General features: G+C 36.6%; 1 protein-coding gene across 20 annotated transcripts in view; it reads right to left on the reverse strand.

Moving 5' to 3' along the window:
• The window catches only part of EYA1 (EYA transcriptional coactivator and phosphatase 1), a 460,645-nt gene that overhangs the window by 135,000 nt on the left and 304,946 nt on the right, over positions 1-20,699 (reverse strand). For all 20 annotated transcript variants that reach the window (XM_054656818.2, XM_054656820.2, XM_054656817.2 and 17 more), the window contains one exon: positions 1,765-1,842. In XM_054656818.2, coding sequence (XP_054512793.1) covers positions 1,765-1,842 — 78 coding nt within the window. The remainder of the gene's footprint in view (positions 1-1,764; positions 1,843-20,699) is intronic.

The raw sequence follows: 20,699 nt of genomic DNA on the forward strand, positions 1-20,699 counted from the left end.
TGCAGGTAGATGCTGCCTCACAGTCAACATGCCCAAAACTGAGGTTCCTGTCTTCCTTTGTCAACCATGCTCCTCTTGCATTTCCTGGCTCTTAACTTCTTTCTCTGCCTCACTTACCCCTATACCCATTGGTCACTGCCCACTATAAATTCTACTTCATAAATGAAATGCACCAAATCCATCACCTTCCCATACCCATTGCCAGCGCTTCATTTCAGGTCTTCAATATTTCTTGCTCAAATTAATACAAAAAAATCTCTCACTGATTTCTCCACTTCAGCTCACCTGCCCCTAATTCATCCTGCCATGGTGGCCATAATTCTGTCCTATGAATATGACCATGCGACCCCCTTCCTTTGATGCCTCCCATTGCACACAGGAGAAAACACAAATTCCATGAAGCTCACACAAGCCTCTTTAGACTCTGGCCCCTGCCTCCCTCTGCAACATGCCCTTGCTCTCACACTGTACACACACCAGGAACCCTGAACCATTAACAGTTCCCCAAAGATCCACGCCCTCTGTGCTGCTGTCTCCTTTCACGGAGTGTCCATTTGTCCAGCATCTCTCTCTCAGTGCTTCTTTCCTACTCATTTTTTTAAGACTGAGCATCCACTCCAAGACACCTTCCCTGATCACCCCACCCCAACCTGGTCTCCACTAGGTCCCTTCGTGGGTGTTCTTTGGGCTCTCTGGGCTTCCCTCTGCATCATCAAACTGTACTGTGATGGTCTGTTCATTTGTTCATCCCACTAAGCCCTGGATCAGGACCATTTTCATACACCTATGAAGTCAGCATGGCACCAACCACATTGCCAAGCAAAAGTCAAATTCTAATAAATGTTTTAGGAAAGAACAAATGGATATTACACCCTTTGTTAATTTTTATTGCTTTCACCTGGTATCATTAGTATCGAAGTTGTGTGTTTGCATTTCATTTTGTATTTATAATTTCTTTTTGTTGTGGTATGTATTAAATAAATGATCCAGAGAGCTTGAGTAAATCAATCACAACTTTATGGAATTATAGCATTTCCAATAGAGAGGTGCTAAAATTATAGCAGGCAATATTTAAAAAAAGCCAAAATTCTAAGAATTACCTCTGATATAAATAATTTTTAAATGAAATACTCCAAACTGGGCTGGGTGACTTGGCAAACATATAATCACATTCTCACAACCACCTTATGATCACAGTCACTTTCTTGTCAGTAATTTCATTATGACACTTGTGAAACTTGGATATTCTATTTATTGGAGGCAGGTTTTATTAATGTGAAGGAGATTAAAAACTAACTGAAGAACTTAATGCTGCTTTACAGAGTCTATTTAATTTAGATCTATAGTTGATATGACAGTTACTTAGCAAGATGACTTGGCGAGTCTGCTTAGAAGCGTAAAACACCAAATTTTGCCTAACCAAATTTGAAGACCTGGAAAAACAATACATCTAAGAGAGAACGGGGGAGGAGTCACCAGCACAGTAAATATAATTAGTAGAAGAAAGGAGAAGAACAACACCCTTTTTATACCCCATTTATTGGATAGCAACATTTCAGCAACCACTTCTTCACAATGAATAAAAACAGAATTGGTAATATGTGACTCTGAGCAAAGCTATTTTATATGTATATATACATAAGTACGTATATACCCACATATATACACATATACATGTATACATATACATACACAGGGACATTACATGAATAAACTAGAAAAAATGCTTGGTGTTGATGTGAAAATCTAATATTTATTCCTTACCTGAACCTGAGAAATTGTCTAAAGACCCGTCGGCTGTCGTTGAAGCTGTTTCACTGCTGCTCATTGGCTCTGTTTTAACTACAAAAATAAACAACATACATCGATATTGAATTAATAGTTATTTGTAAAGACATGGAAGAGAAGATATAACATTCAGAGTAATGACAAGAAAATCATTTCAAAAAACATTTTCCCTAACTGAACATAAATCATAAGCATAAATAGACTCCTTTTAAAAAACATTCACATATTAAGTTCTTTCCCCTTAGGAAACAATCTATTGTCACAAGTTACCCTTTAAAAGCAGCACTGTAAAAGTAATTAAATTCATCATTGCTTTACATATTTACTGAATTACTTATTGATAAATTATCTCTCAAAATCTACATGATGTGATATAAAATCATTTCCTGGGGTTGTGGAAAAATCTGTTATTTGGTCAGAGTCAAAAGGATAGAACAGAAAGATGTGGGGAAGCAGGAAGTAAGTGGGTGTCGACACCAGCAGGTCTTCCTGATGCTCAAGGGCAAGGTCTCCCCTACCACACACACACACACACCTTCTGCGTTCTCCAGCATGGCTAAAACACCGAGGGCTTGATTTAATGCACCATCATTACCACCCAGCCATATCTGACTGTCAATTCATCAATATTTTATGTATGCTTCGTACCAAAAACATAACTGAATGTAAATGAAGCAGAAACAAAGTTTTCTATTTCAAAACAGTATTGATAGCAGACAGTTTGTGAAACACATACATGATCTTTGGTCGAGTCCCTTTGTGCTGTGAGATAACTTTTAGATTTATGCTATAGATTCTCTAAAGCAATCCACTCCCCTGATATGGTGACAGTGCTATTGTTCCCCTACCAAAGAGGCAAGCCAACAACTTCAGCACATCTGCCTTTGTTCTCTCTAGTTTTACATTTTTTTAAAAGAAGAAGTAGCATCGTTGTTTTCCTTAGAAACTACTGGTGAAGTGCCATCATCAGAATTTGCCTACCCTGCTTTGTGGAAGGTATTCATTTCTTAGTAACAGATTTTCAGAAAGAATCCAGTAATATTTTAAGGGATACCTAAAAATCATTAACATGCTTCCTAAAACAAAGGCTCCCACGAGAGAATATTTGGGGAGGCCTCTCTTATAAAGCAAATACATTTTGAAGCGGGAAAAGATGATGGAGAAAATGCAGCTTTTCCTCCTCTCAACATCACCAATCTGTTATAAACACCAGGGAAAAGGCACATTCACATAACTCCTGGATCTTCAAATATTCTCCTAATGCATAATGAGTAGTTTAAAAATAAGCATTATAAATAGGTGCATCAGATAGTCACTTTTAAAAAAATAAGTATTCAGATGGCTTCTAAACAAGCTTTGGAAAACAACAACCGTGAGACTAATGGGAATCACTCTGCTGGATTGTTTTAATGTAGACCAAACAATGGTGGAACTGAAGTTTTCACTTTTCTGCCAGTTGTTTTGGGTTTAGAAGTCTTTGTTGATGCTAAAAATTCTGACATAAGCCTGTATTTCCCTTCCCTCTCCATGACACCAGACAACCTAATGATTTTGCTTTTCATCACCATTACACTGCCATCGTTTCAGGAAAGGCAGTATTTCATTGCTAGCACACAGTTTCTAAGTTTCTTACTTAGCTGTCCACATCATACCTTACCTCCTTAAACACATACACACACACACACACACACACACAAAACCTAATATAATGCCCCATACACATAAAGCAATCGTTCTATTTCACTCTCTGCCAGACAGATCACCACTAAGATTCTGAACTCAGAATCAAATACAACATACTAAGCAAAAGATTAGAATTATGTGCCATGGAAACAGGTCCTGTAAAGTGCCTACTATGCGTCAGTTATTTATAGACATTATAATTCATCCTTTTAAACAATTCTACAAATAGTTCTCAGAATAGACAAACTCCCTAGTCAGTATTGTCTTCTTGTTTCCCATGCACACATTAAAACCAAAGGGGTTAGGAAGTCACCCAAAGACCCACAGTAAGGGTCAGAAATAAGATTTAATTTGGGATGTTTTTGACTCCAAGGCCCATGACTAAAGCTTGAAGAAATAGTAATAAGTGGGACTTTTCAATAGTACAAGCTACTCCACAACAAGGCTGCTGGGGCACAGTGCCACACACTGGGGATAGAGTGGAAAGCGAAGTCCCTGCTCTCCTACGGTCTTAGGGCTCCTAGCCTAGTGAACTTGCTGGAAATTCTCACATAGAAGTTTCATGCCCAACTGTCAGGAAAAGATGTGAAGAAAAAAATTGTTCCACTGCGTGAGATGTCAATCAAGATTACTTCCAAGTCTTTGTCAAATCCAAGGGCTATGATTCAACAGATTCTATAGATGCAACTACTTTGTGAAAGCTTGACTACACCAAAACCACTCCTGTTTCTGTACCCCTAAAATTGACACCAGCTATTCTCCATATGATTAGCTTAATCGAATGTAGCCTTCACTCCCAAGAGGCACATTCAATTATACTTGAAATCCATTAAAACTAGGCAAAAAGATTAGAAAGGAAAGGAAGAGGATACTTTTCTTTTAGGCCCCAATAACACTGCTTTTCACCATTGTTCAAACATACCCATCTATACACTAAGGAATAAAGACTCCCTTTTCCCAATGAACCCAGTTTTTTAAAAGGCTCACTGTTGAAGAGAAGAGGATGTACATAAAATAACCACCAGGATATTCATGATTTTATCAGGTATTGTAATTGAATACTTTGATCACCAGGGACCTGATGCTAAAGACTGGTGATTTATTGTAATGTAAAATAGTTTCTGAATGAAAGCCAAAGAAACAGAGACTACTTCTGGCTTTATTGTAGCCAAACATACATCCACCAGAGAGTTAAAAGATGAGAATGATCTCTGGCCACCAAAATTTTATCCATCCCATTCCCACTAGCACCACCACATTTATAAATATGCTGTAGATGATGTAATACGGCATCTCTCCAACGCTTTGAATTTAAAAACATACACTGAGTTTTCTTGGTCTTAGAGGTTTAAGGTACTGTAACATCTGAGAACAACTATCCCATCTAAGCCACCCATCTAAAAAGGAAAAACTATGAATGATCTGTTCCCCTCTAAATAACTAGGATTAGTTTATCTCCACCATACTCTTCATTATATGACTCCAGTCTATTAGAAAATAGCAACTTTTGTTCTCTTTTGCCCCCACACGAGTCTCTTTTTCTACCATTCTAAGTTTCCAATCTTCCTTCTGATCCTTAAAAATCTATTCATCCTTTAAAAATATTCAAAAATTCCCTTTTATCCCTTAAATCTCCCTGTTCCTCCAACTCCTTCACTTGGCCATGCACTCCAGGCCTGAGCAATGCTGGGCAACTTGCTACTCTCTAGATATGAAATGATCTTCCCTCCACCAATGCCTTTGAGTTTTGGTCTTGAAGTCAGAGAATCCAGTTACCTGCTATAAGACTTTCTAAAAGTGATTTAATCTCCTTGATCTTAATTATCTCCATATACAAATGTTTTAAAATTATATCTGTATTACAGGAATAAGAATTCATAAAAATGTACATAAAGTACCTGATATAAAGTAGGAGCTAAAACTATATTCATCATCATCATTAAAAGTAGCAGTAGCAATATTCTCTGTTGGGCTGAATGCCTTCCTCCTTTCTCCTGTAGAGTAATACCAGGAACAATATAGAACAGTTAAAAGCACCAGCTTTGGAACCATCAGTTGAATTTCAATCTAGCTTTGCATCTAACAGCATGAATCTGGAAGTTAGCCAACTTCTGTATGCCTCGGCTTCCTCATCTGTAAGTGTGGGTGAATACTCAGGTGAGAATAAAAAAAGATAAATGCTTCTAAATCATTCCACACTGTGCTAGGTCCAGGGCCCATGCTTTTATACTCACTCTATCACTATAGTGTCTCTTTATGACAAATCAAAGTCTTTCTTAAGATAATAGATAACTGGGTCCAAATGTATCATGAACTTCACATTAAAGTTAAGCTTCCCCTTTAAAAGAAAGTTACAAGAATCCGAAGTAAAGGGATGTATCCAAGATCAGCCATGAGGCCACACTTCAAGAGAGCCAAAATTAAATCAAGGTAACTTGGAAATAACTCAAGAAGGCAGGACCAAATTGTGATTATATGAAGAAAACTTATGTTTTGATCATTAAAAGGCAGTGTATATTTTCTGAAGAAACAGGCTAATAGAAGGAGAATGGTTTACATGGCAATTGTGATAAATAATTCCAGGAGAAAATGTGGCCATCTTTTTCTGGCATTTTTTAGGGGAGGCTGGCCCATAAAAATGAGAAAACCATCTTCCTTCATCATAAATTTCAGTGTGGATCTATCTATCAGACCATTGGAGCTCGGTGACATTAGCTATCAAGATCATGCCACTAACCCATCATACCATGATTCCATGCTTATCAAGCAACTTCTGGTTATACCTTGAAGGTTCCAGTCATACAGAAGACTTCTACATCTGCAGAAGATGTCAGACCATTCAGAAGAAACAAATATTTCGTCCATTTGATTAGTTATATTTTTCACCATAAAATAAGTGGGCTGTTTTAATAAAGCAAGCTCACCCACAAAGGACAGTACTGCCTGCTGGACTAGGAGCCAGCCTGTGTGTTACAAATAATTCACGCTGCAACGCGCAGGGAAGGCAGCAGCCTTGGTGAGCTGCAGGCCCTCCCCAGCAGCACCTAAGCTCATCTCACAACTTTTCTCAAACTGTTACAGTAAGCACAGCTTGTCTTTGCTTGGCACAAACTCAATCTTCCTTTTAGTTTTGTTTCCTACTATATTATGCAGGGACTTCAAAAACTCAGTTTACCATCCCTCTCCCACTCTTTATGAGTCCTTCATCTCTTCTACTTCAACAAGACTTACCTTCATTCCATATTGGTTATTAAAATGTTCAGCTGCACCCATGCCTGGAATTGCATTACCTCCTTGAGATATCACCTTTCACCTCATTCATTCACTTAGTTGCTATTACTCCTCATCAGAACAAGCCATCTTTCCAAATCCCTATCTATTCTCCGACTCCTGCTTCACAGCCTCCCTTGCCTAGCCTGAAACCCAGAGCCAGCCACGTCTAGCTCCCATCCTAGGATGCTGTGTGGTCTCATTTCTCCTAGCATCTCTTTTTGCCAAATTTTAATCTCAGGATGGGCAATCTCTCATTGTTCATTGTTCTGCTGCTGTTCCAGATGGATGAGTATAGCAGGACAGGTGCCATACATGCTGGCCAAGTCCACTTAATTGTATTCTGTCTTTATTCTTTTGAGTCATCCTGTTGCTTGCCAGACCCCCTTTTCCATCTCTTGACAACTGTCTGAAACTGTTTCCACTGAGTTTTTTCCACGTTCCTTACGCTCCCGAGACATACCTCATCCCTCACCATCTTTGGCCCTTCCACACCAACTATTTCCCTTCCACACCAACTATTTTCTAAAGAATGTTGATGCTGCATTAAATCCTTCGCCTTCCTGCAACATTTCCCAGTTTTCCATGGATTAACTTCAATGAAAGTTTCCTTTCCTTGAGCAGGGTTTAACCTATTTTACCAAGAAGACTTTCCCAATTGCCCAGTTCAAACTCTTCTTAATCCTAACTTTCCTCCATTGTATAGAATGAGCCTCATTCCTTGATACTTCTTTTTATCATTGTTCAATATAACATAGCAATAGTTCTCTTCTCCCCCATGTATTGCTTTTTCTCCAGGTTTTCTTCCTTTGACTACTCTGTGGTTCTAAAATTTCACCTCCTTCTTGTCTGCATTTTCTCTCACAATCATTTCTGTCCTGGCCACACTCTATAATTTCCACCACTCTAATATTTTACAAGTGTCTTCTTTCTAATTTCACAGCCACTATCCTAATTACCTTCTGCCTCTTCTCTTATGAAAGTTAGCAAATTGGACTTTCAGCCTCTACTCTCCCTGCTTTGGAAACAAATATTTATATTTTCATAATTTAGATGTGCGTGAGTCACTCCTGGCTCTAGGGTCTTCAGCAGGTTCTCAACTGTCTTCTGAATTAAGTTCCCAATCTCTAATCATGTATTTAAGGCCCCCCTATACTCTGACACAGAATTTTTCTTATTTTCTTTGCTTTATTTTTCATTTCATTTCTTTCATACACTTTTTATTTGCATGACAAATAGTAATTTGCAAGAATACAAGAGTACTGAAAAAATACACAATCTCATCTAATTGTCCCAACTTTCCTGTGTGGCACTATTATCCCCATTTATAGATAAAGAACCATATATCCATAAATTGGACATCATTTAAACCAACTGGCATCCTAAGATGTTTAATGCTTCCTCAAGTCTACAGCTTTGTAGTACCCTTCCCTCTGACATTGAATATTCTACAAATTTTACACATGACTAAATCCCACAGTTTGTTCAAGGTTCAACTAAAATCCCACCTGTTTCCTTAAGTCTTCTCTGATCTAGTACTCAGGGGTGGTTTCTTATTCCTTGAACTATGTCTGTGTTTGTGACTCCTTTAGAATATATGTTCTCTTCTACCTCATTTTATATTGGAAAGTCTTATGCATTTCAACATATAATAAACTGCTTCATGACCTAAAAAGATCCTCTAAGACCAAAAAAACTCAGCTACATTTTTTTTAAATTTACATGATTGTATCTCTACAGGACTTAGCCCAATGTTTGGCTTGCATTGAAACTCAATATTTATTGAGGGAATGGATAAAGATAAACTGACTTAAAAAAACAGGTTACAACTGACTTCATACTACTAGACACATTGCACAGGACAATTCAAAACACTGTTTATGCTAAAAACAAGATGACAGTTTATTCCCTCCAAATCATCACTCAGTCTACTGATATGCAGGCTTTGCAAAGTGTCTCCTTTACAGGACATGTGTCACTTATGCTATTTTGAAAAGTGTACTATTTGGAGAAGACACATTAGCATAAACTATCAATTACTGAAATTTTTGTATGTTTAGAGAGGATCCCGCCTGAATCAGTAAAAAGAAAGGTAAATAAATTACCATGAATTTGTAATAATTCATGGGACATGACCCACAAAAGTAAATGTTGGGTATTGTTGCAAATAAGCCTTAAAAGGACCCTTTATAAAGCAACACAATTATGCTGTAGAGGATCGCAAAAGCACAACCATGTAACGTTATGTTACGGGTTGGATTCAATGACAGTATCACTCACAGATTTAATGAGTCTCTTTCTCAAACCATGAGGCAGAAATAGAAATGTGTTTTTAGAAACTGTGTCAAATGATTTAAAAAGGGGCAGCGAGGGAGATGTGAAGAGAATAAAATTGTTGCATAAAGTATGAAAGTGGAAAAAAGCAACATTGCTAAATTTATATATTTGACATCTCACTCTAAATGCATGATTGATTCAATATTACAAGTACCCATTTGATTATTTCTGCTTCACCTAAAAGTGCATATATCCATGAACTCAATGTGTTTTCTTTAGTTAATTCCCATTTAGAAAACAAGACATTCCTTTATGTTTGGATTGGCTATATAGCATATGATCATTATCTCTCCAAAAAGTAAAGTTAAGGTCATCTTCTTTATCTTAAAGGAGGGCAGGAAAAAACATTAGCTCTTCAATGGTACACCTGGTAAAATCTTATGAAAACCAAATAAACACATCCAGACTAAACTTGAATTTAAGAGTATACATGGCCAAAAAGAAACATTAGTCTATTTCAAAACCTGCTATTCATGGAAAGTACAGCATATATCAATAGCAGCATGTGCAATTACTTATGGGGTGGTCTAGACTAATTTAAATTTTTTGTAAAAGAAATAATATATGGTAAATCACAACTGCTCCTTTGTAATGTCTTTTACAACTCCATGTTCCTTTGTGTTTTGCAACTCATTCTTCCACACTAGCTCAGTTTCCTAACACATGCAATCTGAGAAGATTACATGGGCCTCCATACTAATGCTCATCTCTCCCCCAATCCAATCTATCCTTGCAACTGCTGCCAGACTAACACCTAAAACACTTCCACCATATCAGCCCCTTGCTCAAAATATTCAGTGGCTTCTCTACCAACTCCAGGATGAAGTCCAAATTCCTTAGCTTACTATTCAGGGTCCTCCACAGTTTGGCTCCAACTGATCCTTCCAACCTTATCTACTATCAATTCCTTCTTCAGCTAAACTGGTCTCCTCACAGTCTCCCAAACTATCCTACCTTTGTTTGTATTGTTTCTTCATTTAGAATGCATTCCATCTCTTCTCCACCTATTCAAATTCTACCCATTTCCCAATACTCAGCTCAGATTCCATCTCCTCCTTGAAGCTGGGCCAGACCTTAGCAAGCTGAAGAGCTCTTTCTTCTGTACTCTGAGAGCACTTGTGTTCAGATCTGTGGCTTCTAACCTTCTTGAGAATGAAGCCCTCTAACACCAAAACATTTCAAAACCCAAAGTGTATGCCAAAAACCTACTATGAATTTGTAGATAAAAAATGTGTATGTTAATAAACATAACAGAATGTCCATATGCGAAAGAGTTAAATATATATGTGGCCTGTTAATTTCCTCACCCTACAGACAAACCTTTTGAATTTGCGGACCTTTGGTACTTGCTCTCCAACTACTGAGGAAGTGTAAGCCACAGACTGAAAATCCTAGTCTTCATAATTTATTTGGTGTATTACCTTTTAGTTTTTGCTAAATGTTTAAAATGTCTTATCTGCCTTAACCAGCCTGTGAGCTCCTTAAGACAGGTGTCATAGTCATCATAAAATAGAGAGATAAATATCTAAATTAAATATTTTGTTTGAAAATCACAGAATTGCAATTCGGAACATATACACAGAGCAGGATGGTCTTCAGTATGTCCTAAGAACAAAGAGAAGGAGGTTTTATTAGAAAATGTTATATTTTGTTTTGAAAAGCTCATTGGCACTAGAGAAGCTTTGGGAGGCTGCCAACCTCTGACTGGTGACTGGTGGCAGTAGGTAAAATTAGTCATGGAGTCATGGCAGGTCGTCTCACTAGTTACTAGGTAAACTGGTTTGAAGGTTACAGCAGGCCATTTCAGCAGCTGGGCTTGAAGAAAATTCAGTTTTTGGAGCTGGTGCTATATTCCCCAAGTGCTTTCTCCCCTTACTCCTTCAACTGATTTAGTTGGTGCTATGGTTTGAGTATGTATTCCCTCCAAAACAAATTTTGAAACTTAATCCCCGATGTGTCAGTATTGAAAGATGGGAACTTTAAAAGGTAATTGGATCAGAAGCGCTCCACCCTCACGAATGTATTAATCCATTCATGGACTAATGGGTTCATGGATTAATGGTTTATCAAGAGAGGGAAACTGGCGGCTTTATGAGAAGAGGAAGAGGAACCGGAACTAGCATGTTAGCATGCTCCATGGCCTCCCCATGTGACACTCTGTGCCACCTTGGAACTCTATAGAGAGTCCCCACTAGCAAGAAGGTCCTCACCAGATACAGGCCCTTGACCTTGGACTTAGCCTTCATAACTGTAAGAAATAAATTCCTTTTCTTTATAAATTATCTTGTTTCAAGTATTCTGTTATAAGCAACAGAAAATAAACTAGTACAGTTGGATATAACTAAAATGACCCAATTGGCATAAATCAACTTTCACACAAGGGCAGTACCATATACCTCTTCATATTTCTTCTAGAATCTGGCAGAGTTTATTTGTATACAGTAAAAACTAAATAAATATTAGATTCCTTTTTTCTCCAATATTATGCTATAAAATTTATCATACAGACAGGAAAGTTGGAAGAATTACACAGTGAGCACCTATAAACCTATCACCTGGACTCTACAATTAGCATGTTACTATATTTGCTTTTCTGTGTCTATCCTTCAAAAAACCATCTTATTTTTAATATATTTTAAAGTAAATTACAGATATAATACACTTCCCCTAAACACTTCAGCATTCATATCATTAACTAGAGTTCATATTTTTGACTTTTTATAAAGTAAAATTTTTATATAATTAAATGTACAAATCTTAAATGTGCCATTCGATGACTTTCAACAGATACATATTATATTCAGAAAACAAAGTGAGATTGAAATATTTTTAGCTTATTATAATAATGGAAGCATGGCACAACAGTATGAAAAGATTGTACCAATAAAAAAAATGCAGACAGCAATACAATGTTCTCAATTTATGACACAGGCAATATTAAAGCAGACTTTTAGAATGGAAGAGTAATAATTTTAAATGTAGTTTATATTTATTGAGCACCTACTATATGCCATACATTTTGCTAAGCACTTTACAAGCAGTACATTGTTTGCTCCTCATGGCAACTTTATGAGATATTTATTATTATTGTGTAATTTCATAGATGAGGAAACTGCAGCTTCAAATGTTAAATACATAGTCCATGATCACACAGTTTCACATTTCTTTAATTGCCATATCTTTCGTAAATCAGCCAAAAAGCCCAGTGTTTTCTGAATATGGTTTTATCATCCTTAATCATTCCTTTGATATAGATCTGGACAATCAGTGAATGGCACAGCAATAAGAAGGTTTAAGAATACCAGGGCACTGAATAAAAGTATATCAGTGTATGTTGCAAATTAGCGGGTGGTAAAATAAACTAGTGCATGAAGATTGGAAGCAGATGAGCTGGCTCAGACTCACAACCTCAATCATATCAATGTGGGAAAATGGCTTACTTGCCTAAAAGGCAATCAATCTACTAAATGTACATCTCAGATCATATGTTTTTCTCATCCTTCACCAACTCACAGGAGCACCCAGACATAAACCCTACCCACATTGAGTATTAATGGAAATAGTAATTACTAAGTACCTCAAGTACTCCAAATACCTGCAAAGGCCGTGCTTGATATGCAGGATCCCAAAGGAGGAGAATATATCTTTTCCTCACCTGGAGACATTACAGTAGCCAGTCCCAGAAGATATGTTTCTTTTTAAAAATATAACATTATTTAATAATAGCTGCTATGTTTTGAGCATGTAGTAGATACCAGTAAGTGCACTTAGTATTTTGGATAGACTAACTGTCATAGCACCTGTGATGAAGGGGCAATGCCATTCTACAGCAAAGAAGGCAGAGGCTCAGAAATAACAGATAATAATAGCCAGTGGACATTGAGCATTTTCGAGGAGTCAGACTCTGTTCTAAGCACTTTACCAACTCATCTAACAGTTGTAGCAACACTACAGGCATGTAGTATTATCATCTTCATTTTACAGACCAGGAAGCAGAGGCATAGAGCAGTTAAGTAAGTATTCATCATCACACTTGGTAACTAGTAAGTGGCAGAGCTTCAAACAGAGGCAGGCAGGCTTCAGGACTCTTGGCTCCCTGCTCTGTTCTCAAAATGCATATGTTAGTTGCTGTGAATAAACAGCAGAATTGTGATTGTGTTTTTTTTAGTTTAGGTAAGTCCGACTACAAAACTGCTCTCACAAGCATGCAATTCTTCCTATATTTCTAATATTACTCATTTTCCACATCACTGTCTTTAAGGCAAGTATCAGATTTGTTCAGAAAAAGATAATACTATGTAAATAAGCTCATGATTTCAGATAAAATGCCTTCATTTCTTCTCACCTGGGGTCCCTTCTTAGTGCCCACTACCCCTTGAATACAGTTTCAAAATACTCCCTAAGTGCATTTCTAAAACACAAACCCAATCATATCACTTTCCAACTTACAAGCCTTCAGCTTCCACAGCTCCTGTACAGTTGAATCTAAATTCTTGAACTTCATATCTGGAGCCCTTCATCATCATCTTTGGTGTCTAAACCCCATCTCTGTGCATGCTCCTCATCTTACACATACACACAAACACACACACACGCGTGCACACGTGCACACACAAACACACACACACACTCACTCTTCTGCCATTCGGAATGTCTTCGTCACAGCTATAAAGCTCAAGCTCTCTCTTTCTTCCTGGCATGGCACTCAATATTCTCCTACCTCTTCTTCAGGACTCAGGTAAAGCATCACCAGCATGCGTCCCCACAATCCACAATCACTTCAGTCATGATTAGATGTCCTCCTCCTCTGTAGAATATAGTCCTTATCTTAAAGTATGGTGGTAAATCACATTTAATAGTGAACTTCTCTTTGGCCAGAATGGAGTTTGGTATATTTCTAGATAGAATCACTTAATAAACAGTTCTCAAATTAGCAATGTAATTGTGGATATACAGTATAGATATACTACATGTATACACACATACACACACACACACACTTTTATTTTTTTACTGCAGTGAATATATATATATATATATATATATATATATCCTTCTTCCTGCAGTTTTCCCCACCTTCAAAATGTTTACTTCCAATTATTCCTTTACCATCTTACCATCTACACACTAACCCTAAGTGTACTAACTTCCTTATCCTTATATCATTCAGTTGTTTCTTGGACTATGTGGAAGTTGCTTTATCACTATTAATATACTAACAGTTGAAGTTTCTATTTATGAAGCAGTTATTTACTATGGGTCAAAAGCAAGTCAGTCACTATAGATCAAATTCAAAACAGGCAATAATGTTGACTGTGGATGTTTTGTGGATGGACAGCCCATAGCAACTATATGAACTGTCTGAAATGATCAATTTCAAAAATTTGAAAAACAAGCTCTAGATACTTATTGAATCTGTTAATGCATTGTAAACTTAATGAATGCTCTTATAATCATTCATGTATATTATATACTTAGTAACATGAGGCATTTATTTAACAATTTTTTTTATTTGGCTTTATTGCCAACCCTCCCATTAGATGCTAAGGACACTAGAGTGAACACTTGTGTCCCTGCTTCGAGAAACTTAGAAACTCTTCTAGGTGAAACACACATATAAATGAATGTTGTATATCTTTCATCTTGGCCACAATCTTAGATAAGGTAACATAAACACTTCTTAGGGAAGATAAACTATTTCAGCAAGAACTCGGCTTTTTGGCTAGTGACCTAAGCACTGCTACTGGGGAGTCCATGTTTTAAAGTGTAAAGAATGTGGCTTTGAAATCAGCCTGAAAGGCCTTTGTATCTCTTCTGCAACACAGTAACACATTGTATTCACAGACTGGTCACTTAAACCCTCTAAAATGAGGTGCCTAAAAGTTACCCTAAAGATTGTTTTATTTATTTATTTATTTATTTATTTATTTATTTATTTATTTATTTTGAGATAGAGTCTCACTCTGTTGCCCAGGCTGGAGTGCAATGGCACGATGTGGCTCACTGCAAGCTCTGCCTCCCGGGTTCACACCATTCTCCTGCCTCAGCCTCCTGAGTAGCTGGGACTACAGCACACACTGCCTCGCCTGGATAATTTTTTGTATTTTTAGTAGAGACGGGGTTTCACCTTGTTATCCAGGATAGTCTCGATCTCCTGACCTCGTGCTCTGCCCGCCTCAGCCTCCCAAAGTGCCTAAAGATTGTTTTGAGGATAAATGTATGTAGAGGGCATATGATGTACTCAAAAACTTAGTCAATGCAGTTCATATTCTTTATTTTGACAAAAAGGATTCTTTCCACTTAAAATCCCCTTATTAGTAATAAATACAATGATAAAATGGGTAAGCATCATAGATTTTGATTCATGTTACAATGTTAAGAAAAAAGTTCCCAATTTGTATTATGAGGAGTACATAAACATACCTCTTTGGAATGTGTTTGGTAGAGTCTGTCTACCATTTTTTGGTGTAATGGGATACTGGAGGCATGCAAAAAAAAAAAAAAACCCAAATCTGTAAAACTAGCAAATTACCATGAACATAATCATAATAAGCTCTCACTTATAAATTGTGGGTCCTAAATGTTAACATAAACCCTTGATAAGCTTATGAAGACTTGCTTTCTCTCTACTATAGTATAGGCAATATTTGACAGTCACTGACATATGACAGATAATTTTTTCCTACCCAAACCAAAAATGGAAAATTTGTAATATGTATGTATTTTTTTTCTATTATATTGTACGCTTAGAGTGAAAGAGAGGAGAATGAATTACTCTTGACCCTTACTCCAAGTTAGCAAGGTGAGAAGAAATGTAACAGACCCCACTTTATTTATATACTGCTCACACCAAGGCATCCTTGGATATCATAAGAAATCAGGAATTACTTAAAAGCAGGGAATCTATGACCAAAGGCATATGAATTTGCCTAAATACTACCATTCACTAAGGTTCACATATCTCCCAGGAGGGAACCAGAGGTTTCTCTCAGAAAATTGGATGTTCTCAGAGAGATATATTTCTGCTCATACCAAAGTTCTGGCCCAACCAGCGGAGAGATGCCACAGAACTGTGATTCTCTGCACTATTAGCAATTGGAAGTAGTGAAAAGCTGTCTACATCTAGACCTTAGTTATCAGCAAGCCTAGCTCTAGAAACCCTGAGCCTAGTTGCAGGCAATCAGCACTGGAGTTCCTATTCTTATTATGAAAGATACAGTTAGCTGCAGGTGAGAGGCTAGAGCCTATCTGCCACCCTACAAGGCTCACACGTGCCACCCCTCTATTCCTCTAACTTTACCTCTTTTACTCCCAGCCATTCTCTCTCCTCCAGCCACACTGGGCTCCTTGCTGATCCTAGAACATCCCAGGCATGTTCTCGACTCTCAGATTTGGTCATTACTATTCCAATGGAGCCCCCAACAAATGCCAACAGTGTTGCTTGGCTGGTATAGTTTAGTTCTTAAAGTCAAGAAAAGTGTGACTAAATTTATCACCTACTTAGAAATATTTTGTGAGGTAGAAAACATTTACTCTGAGCAGCAGCAAAACTGCAACCAGTTTTTAAATTTCACAGTAACACCGCCCCAATCCAAATGTGCATATAATGACCATTATAATGAAAAGCAGAGATGATTTCCCATCTCCATTTGATCTCAGAGAGGCTTAACAATCAGACAGCTGATGAAATTATAATTAAGTCTAAGGATTTGAAAACAATCCCCTAAAGTTAACCTAATGATGCAATACAATGTGCACCTGGACCACAGGAAGGAATCTCACACACTCACGCACACCAGAACTTCAAGACCGGACTATAACCACCCTGAGGAGTCATCCTTATAATGAAGTCCTTGTCATCAAAGCCTCTGCCACTGGTTCTTGCACAGCGCTGCTGTTTGCTAGGGAATGGCATCATTCAGCCATGAAAGCACCAATGTGGCAATGAAAGCACCAATGTTTAGTAAAAGGTATTAGAAAAGCCATCTGCAGATGATGCAAATCACATATTCTCTCCAGAGAAAAATATGGTGATTTAAAAATCCAGGCTCTGGACTCAGAACTTAATTCAAGTACCCACTCAGATGCCACTGGTACTAATTACAAGCCATGTGCCTTTAAACTTCATGTTTAACTAAGTCTTGGAATTTTTTTGTGCATAAAATGGGAATCACACTGTAGAAGTGACTTATTTACATATGGTATAGCAGTTAATACTGAGCACTTATAAGTTCCAATTATGCGGCAAATTCTATGTTACGTCCTCACAGAAAGCCTGATGTAAGTTCTGTTATTATCCCCATTTTACAGATGAGAAAACAGCCACCCAGAAGCTGACTTGTCTGAGTTCACACAGCCAGCAAATAGTGAAGCTGGAATTCAAGCCCAGACTCTTAGCTATGCTGTTGACAATGTTTTAAAATTTTTTTTCTAAAGATTAATAAAGCAAAACATAGAGAATGGTCATCACAGTGACTAATAATAGGTTATTCATAAGTATTAGCCAGCATTATTATAATTTATTAGCAACAGACATGTGAAAATTATTCCCATATATACTACATAGGAAAATATTAAATCCTAACAAATTATTTGTTCATTCTTTTATGGCTTTTGTTTAAGGACAATTTATAAGAGGCCAATTCTGTGGTTACAGACAAACTAAAAATGTCATTTAGAAACTCCTTTATTCACAATGTCCCTTAATCTTCCAGAAACTAAATCCTGTGCAGAATGTAAACAATAATAAAGTTATATTACCATGTTTCTATTGACAACAGAATACTTAACCACAAATATATAAACATAGCCTATAAAATACAGCCTCAAACCATAATTTTATACACATTTGCTCCAGTTTAGATATTTCTTGTAAATCAGATTTCTTAAAAATAATCTAGTTGGATAGCACTATATTTTACAAAATTAAAATTACACCAAGAAAAACAAATCCAGATAATTTACTAGTGTTCTAAGCTTTGTAAAAATGATAAAAACAGCTTAAGATAGATTCTGATAATTTATAAAACTGAATCTATCATCCTAAAATATGTAATACACAGTAAATTTTAAATGCAGAAAATTTAGCTGCCTAATTCAAGATTGTATCTGTTCCCACCTTGGAAATCTGATATACCAATTCAAAATTACTATTTGAATTACCATCAGAATTCCTGAAACCCTATGTGCAGTGAAGATTCCAATTGCATCTGGTTTTACATCACCTAAAGACAAATCTATCAGTTTCAAGACAAGTTTAAGCTTCTTCTTGAGTTTGAGTCTAAGCTTACAATAGAGAAAACTCAAAATTAGAGCTCTGATTTTTGCTTGCTCACACTTTTTTGGCCTTCCTCACTCCTTACTCCAAGACAACCAAAAATAAACACTCAAACCAGCAATATATGAACTGACCAATCTTAAGCTCCCATGGACTTAAGACAACCAGTGAAAACAAAGATGGAAAGAATCACTGCTTTGCAAACAAGGCCTTAATTACATACGTAAATAAAAATCCTTTTAGGGCCACAGCCCTGAGTCCTTCGAAAGAACCTTTCCCAACTACTTCTCATGCTTAACACAAATATCAACACAAAGCCTTTGCCACGCAGAGGCTTGCACAGATTCCCAAACATTACAAATCCTCTCAGATTTGATGATCATCTAATAGAAGTATCACCAAGAAGCCTATTTCTTAAAAGCTATGCTTTAACAATAAAATATGTGGAATAGAATTTCTATTCCATCTTGGCCTCCAATTGCATCTGGTTTTATGTCACCTAAAGACAAATCTATGTGTTTCAAGACAAGTTTTTCAGACTAACTGTCCAAAGGAAGAGGGAAAACAGTTGAAAGACGGGCCATGATTGGTGTTTTCATAAGCATCCATTAGTGTCTTCTAGGTCAAGCTTGAGTTGTTTAATAGTAACAAAAATATGCATTAATTCATTTGGAAACATATCACTTCTTACAGTGCTTTCCTCATTGCAAGTCAAGCATTCATTTATGCTACTATTTTCTATTTTTACCTCTTTATATTTTTATATTGCAAAGATGTATAAACTGGGTGAAACCAATCAACGGTTAACTTCAACAGTAACAATTCACAGAGGGGTTGGAAGGATGTATAAAAATGTGAATAGTTGGAAGTTTTGAAATATGAAACATTCAAACAACTATTATAACTGAAGAACATTTCATGTAGGAAATAAAAAAGCACAGTACTTGAGGCTGTAGCTCAGTGTCTTTCTGTCTTTATCCCTTAGATGAACCATGAAAATAGGCACTAGCCTGTGAGTACAGAACCTACAAACATTGAGTCTTAGGATAATTTGGCAGCAGACTTAAGAAGAAACTTAATATTCTCTGCCTCTCCATTCCATTCCCTTCTTGTTTGTTCTTCAGATGAAGTTATGGTTTTTGATACAGGAGATTTTCTTGTTTTCTTAGCCTGATTATAGGAACAAGTGGTGGCAGGAAATAAAAAATAACTCTGAGTGAAAAAAGACAACCTATATAAATGCAGGCAAAGCCAACAACTGTGTAAACTAAATGGAAGTTCTGTCGACCTAATTAATTTCTATTGGGCTGAGATGATTTTCAATTGGGCTGCGGAGAAGTCACTTAAATATAAATCATGGCATATGTAGCTGAAAATGTTCATTGTAGAGTTAGGGGAGGTGATTGACATTTTAAAGACTCTTAAATTGTAATGAATTTCTTGATTTCATTCCTTTAATTCATCGGTAAACACTGCTGTTTTCAAACTAAATAAGATTTCAAAGAAGAAATAGGAAAATCTATAATGACTACACGCCAGAGAAGTTTGTCAGACATTAATGAATTCACTAATTTTAAGCTTAACTCCTCTAGTGGTGACAGAGAGGAATGAAATAGATATATTATGAGACATATAAGTAGCATGATAAACTGATTCGCACACTTAATAAAAACCTAGAACTTTCCAATATTGTTTGTATCTAAACGGACATGTAACATCGATCGTGAGGGAAGTTTGGGTCCATATTTTCAAACTGAGTACTAAAATAAAACAATATCTCAGGAGACTGAGAAACTTCATTTATTCTCATTTATATTGATACCTTCTAACTTCACTTTCTAACCACCACAATGCTTGTAAAGTACATTAATGAAGATTGCCTGAAACAGGGTGAGATGAGTAATTGTGTATTCGTCTGAAATCAAGTCTAAAAAATTCATTTCCAAGACATAAAACAATTAAGTTTAAGATAAAGAACAAATTCTATGTATTTTCCAGTTTGGTTGAGGAGATCACATAATTACCTAAAATGTTTTAATAGTTTCAACTTATTTTAATTATGCAAAAATCCAACAAAATGCAGTATTCCTAAATATGAATGTGATATCAAGCTATAAAAAGTAAATATTCAGAAATATATTATTACTCCACATGTGCTTAGAAAACAAACCACACATTACTCACACAAAGCCATCTAAGGGGGAACCCTAAACACACACTCTGTTTCAGTACTGCATGGTTCTTATTTTGTAGGAGACAACTTGCCAATAAAATGTTGAGAAAATGAAAACTTCTTAGTCCTACTCATTTCTTCATATACAAAAAAATTAACTACCAGTATTTC

The sequence above is a fragment of the Pan troglodytes genome, chromosome 7 (genome assembly GCF_028858775.2).
Source record: "Pan troglodytes isolate AG18354 chromosome 7, NHGRI_mPanTro3-v2.0_pri, whole genome shotgun sequence".
In the NCBI taxonomy this organism is placed as follows: domain Eukaryota; kingdom Metazoa; phylum Chordata; class Mammalia; order Primates; family Hominidae; genus Pan; species Pan troglodytes.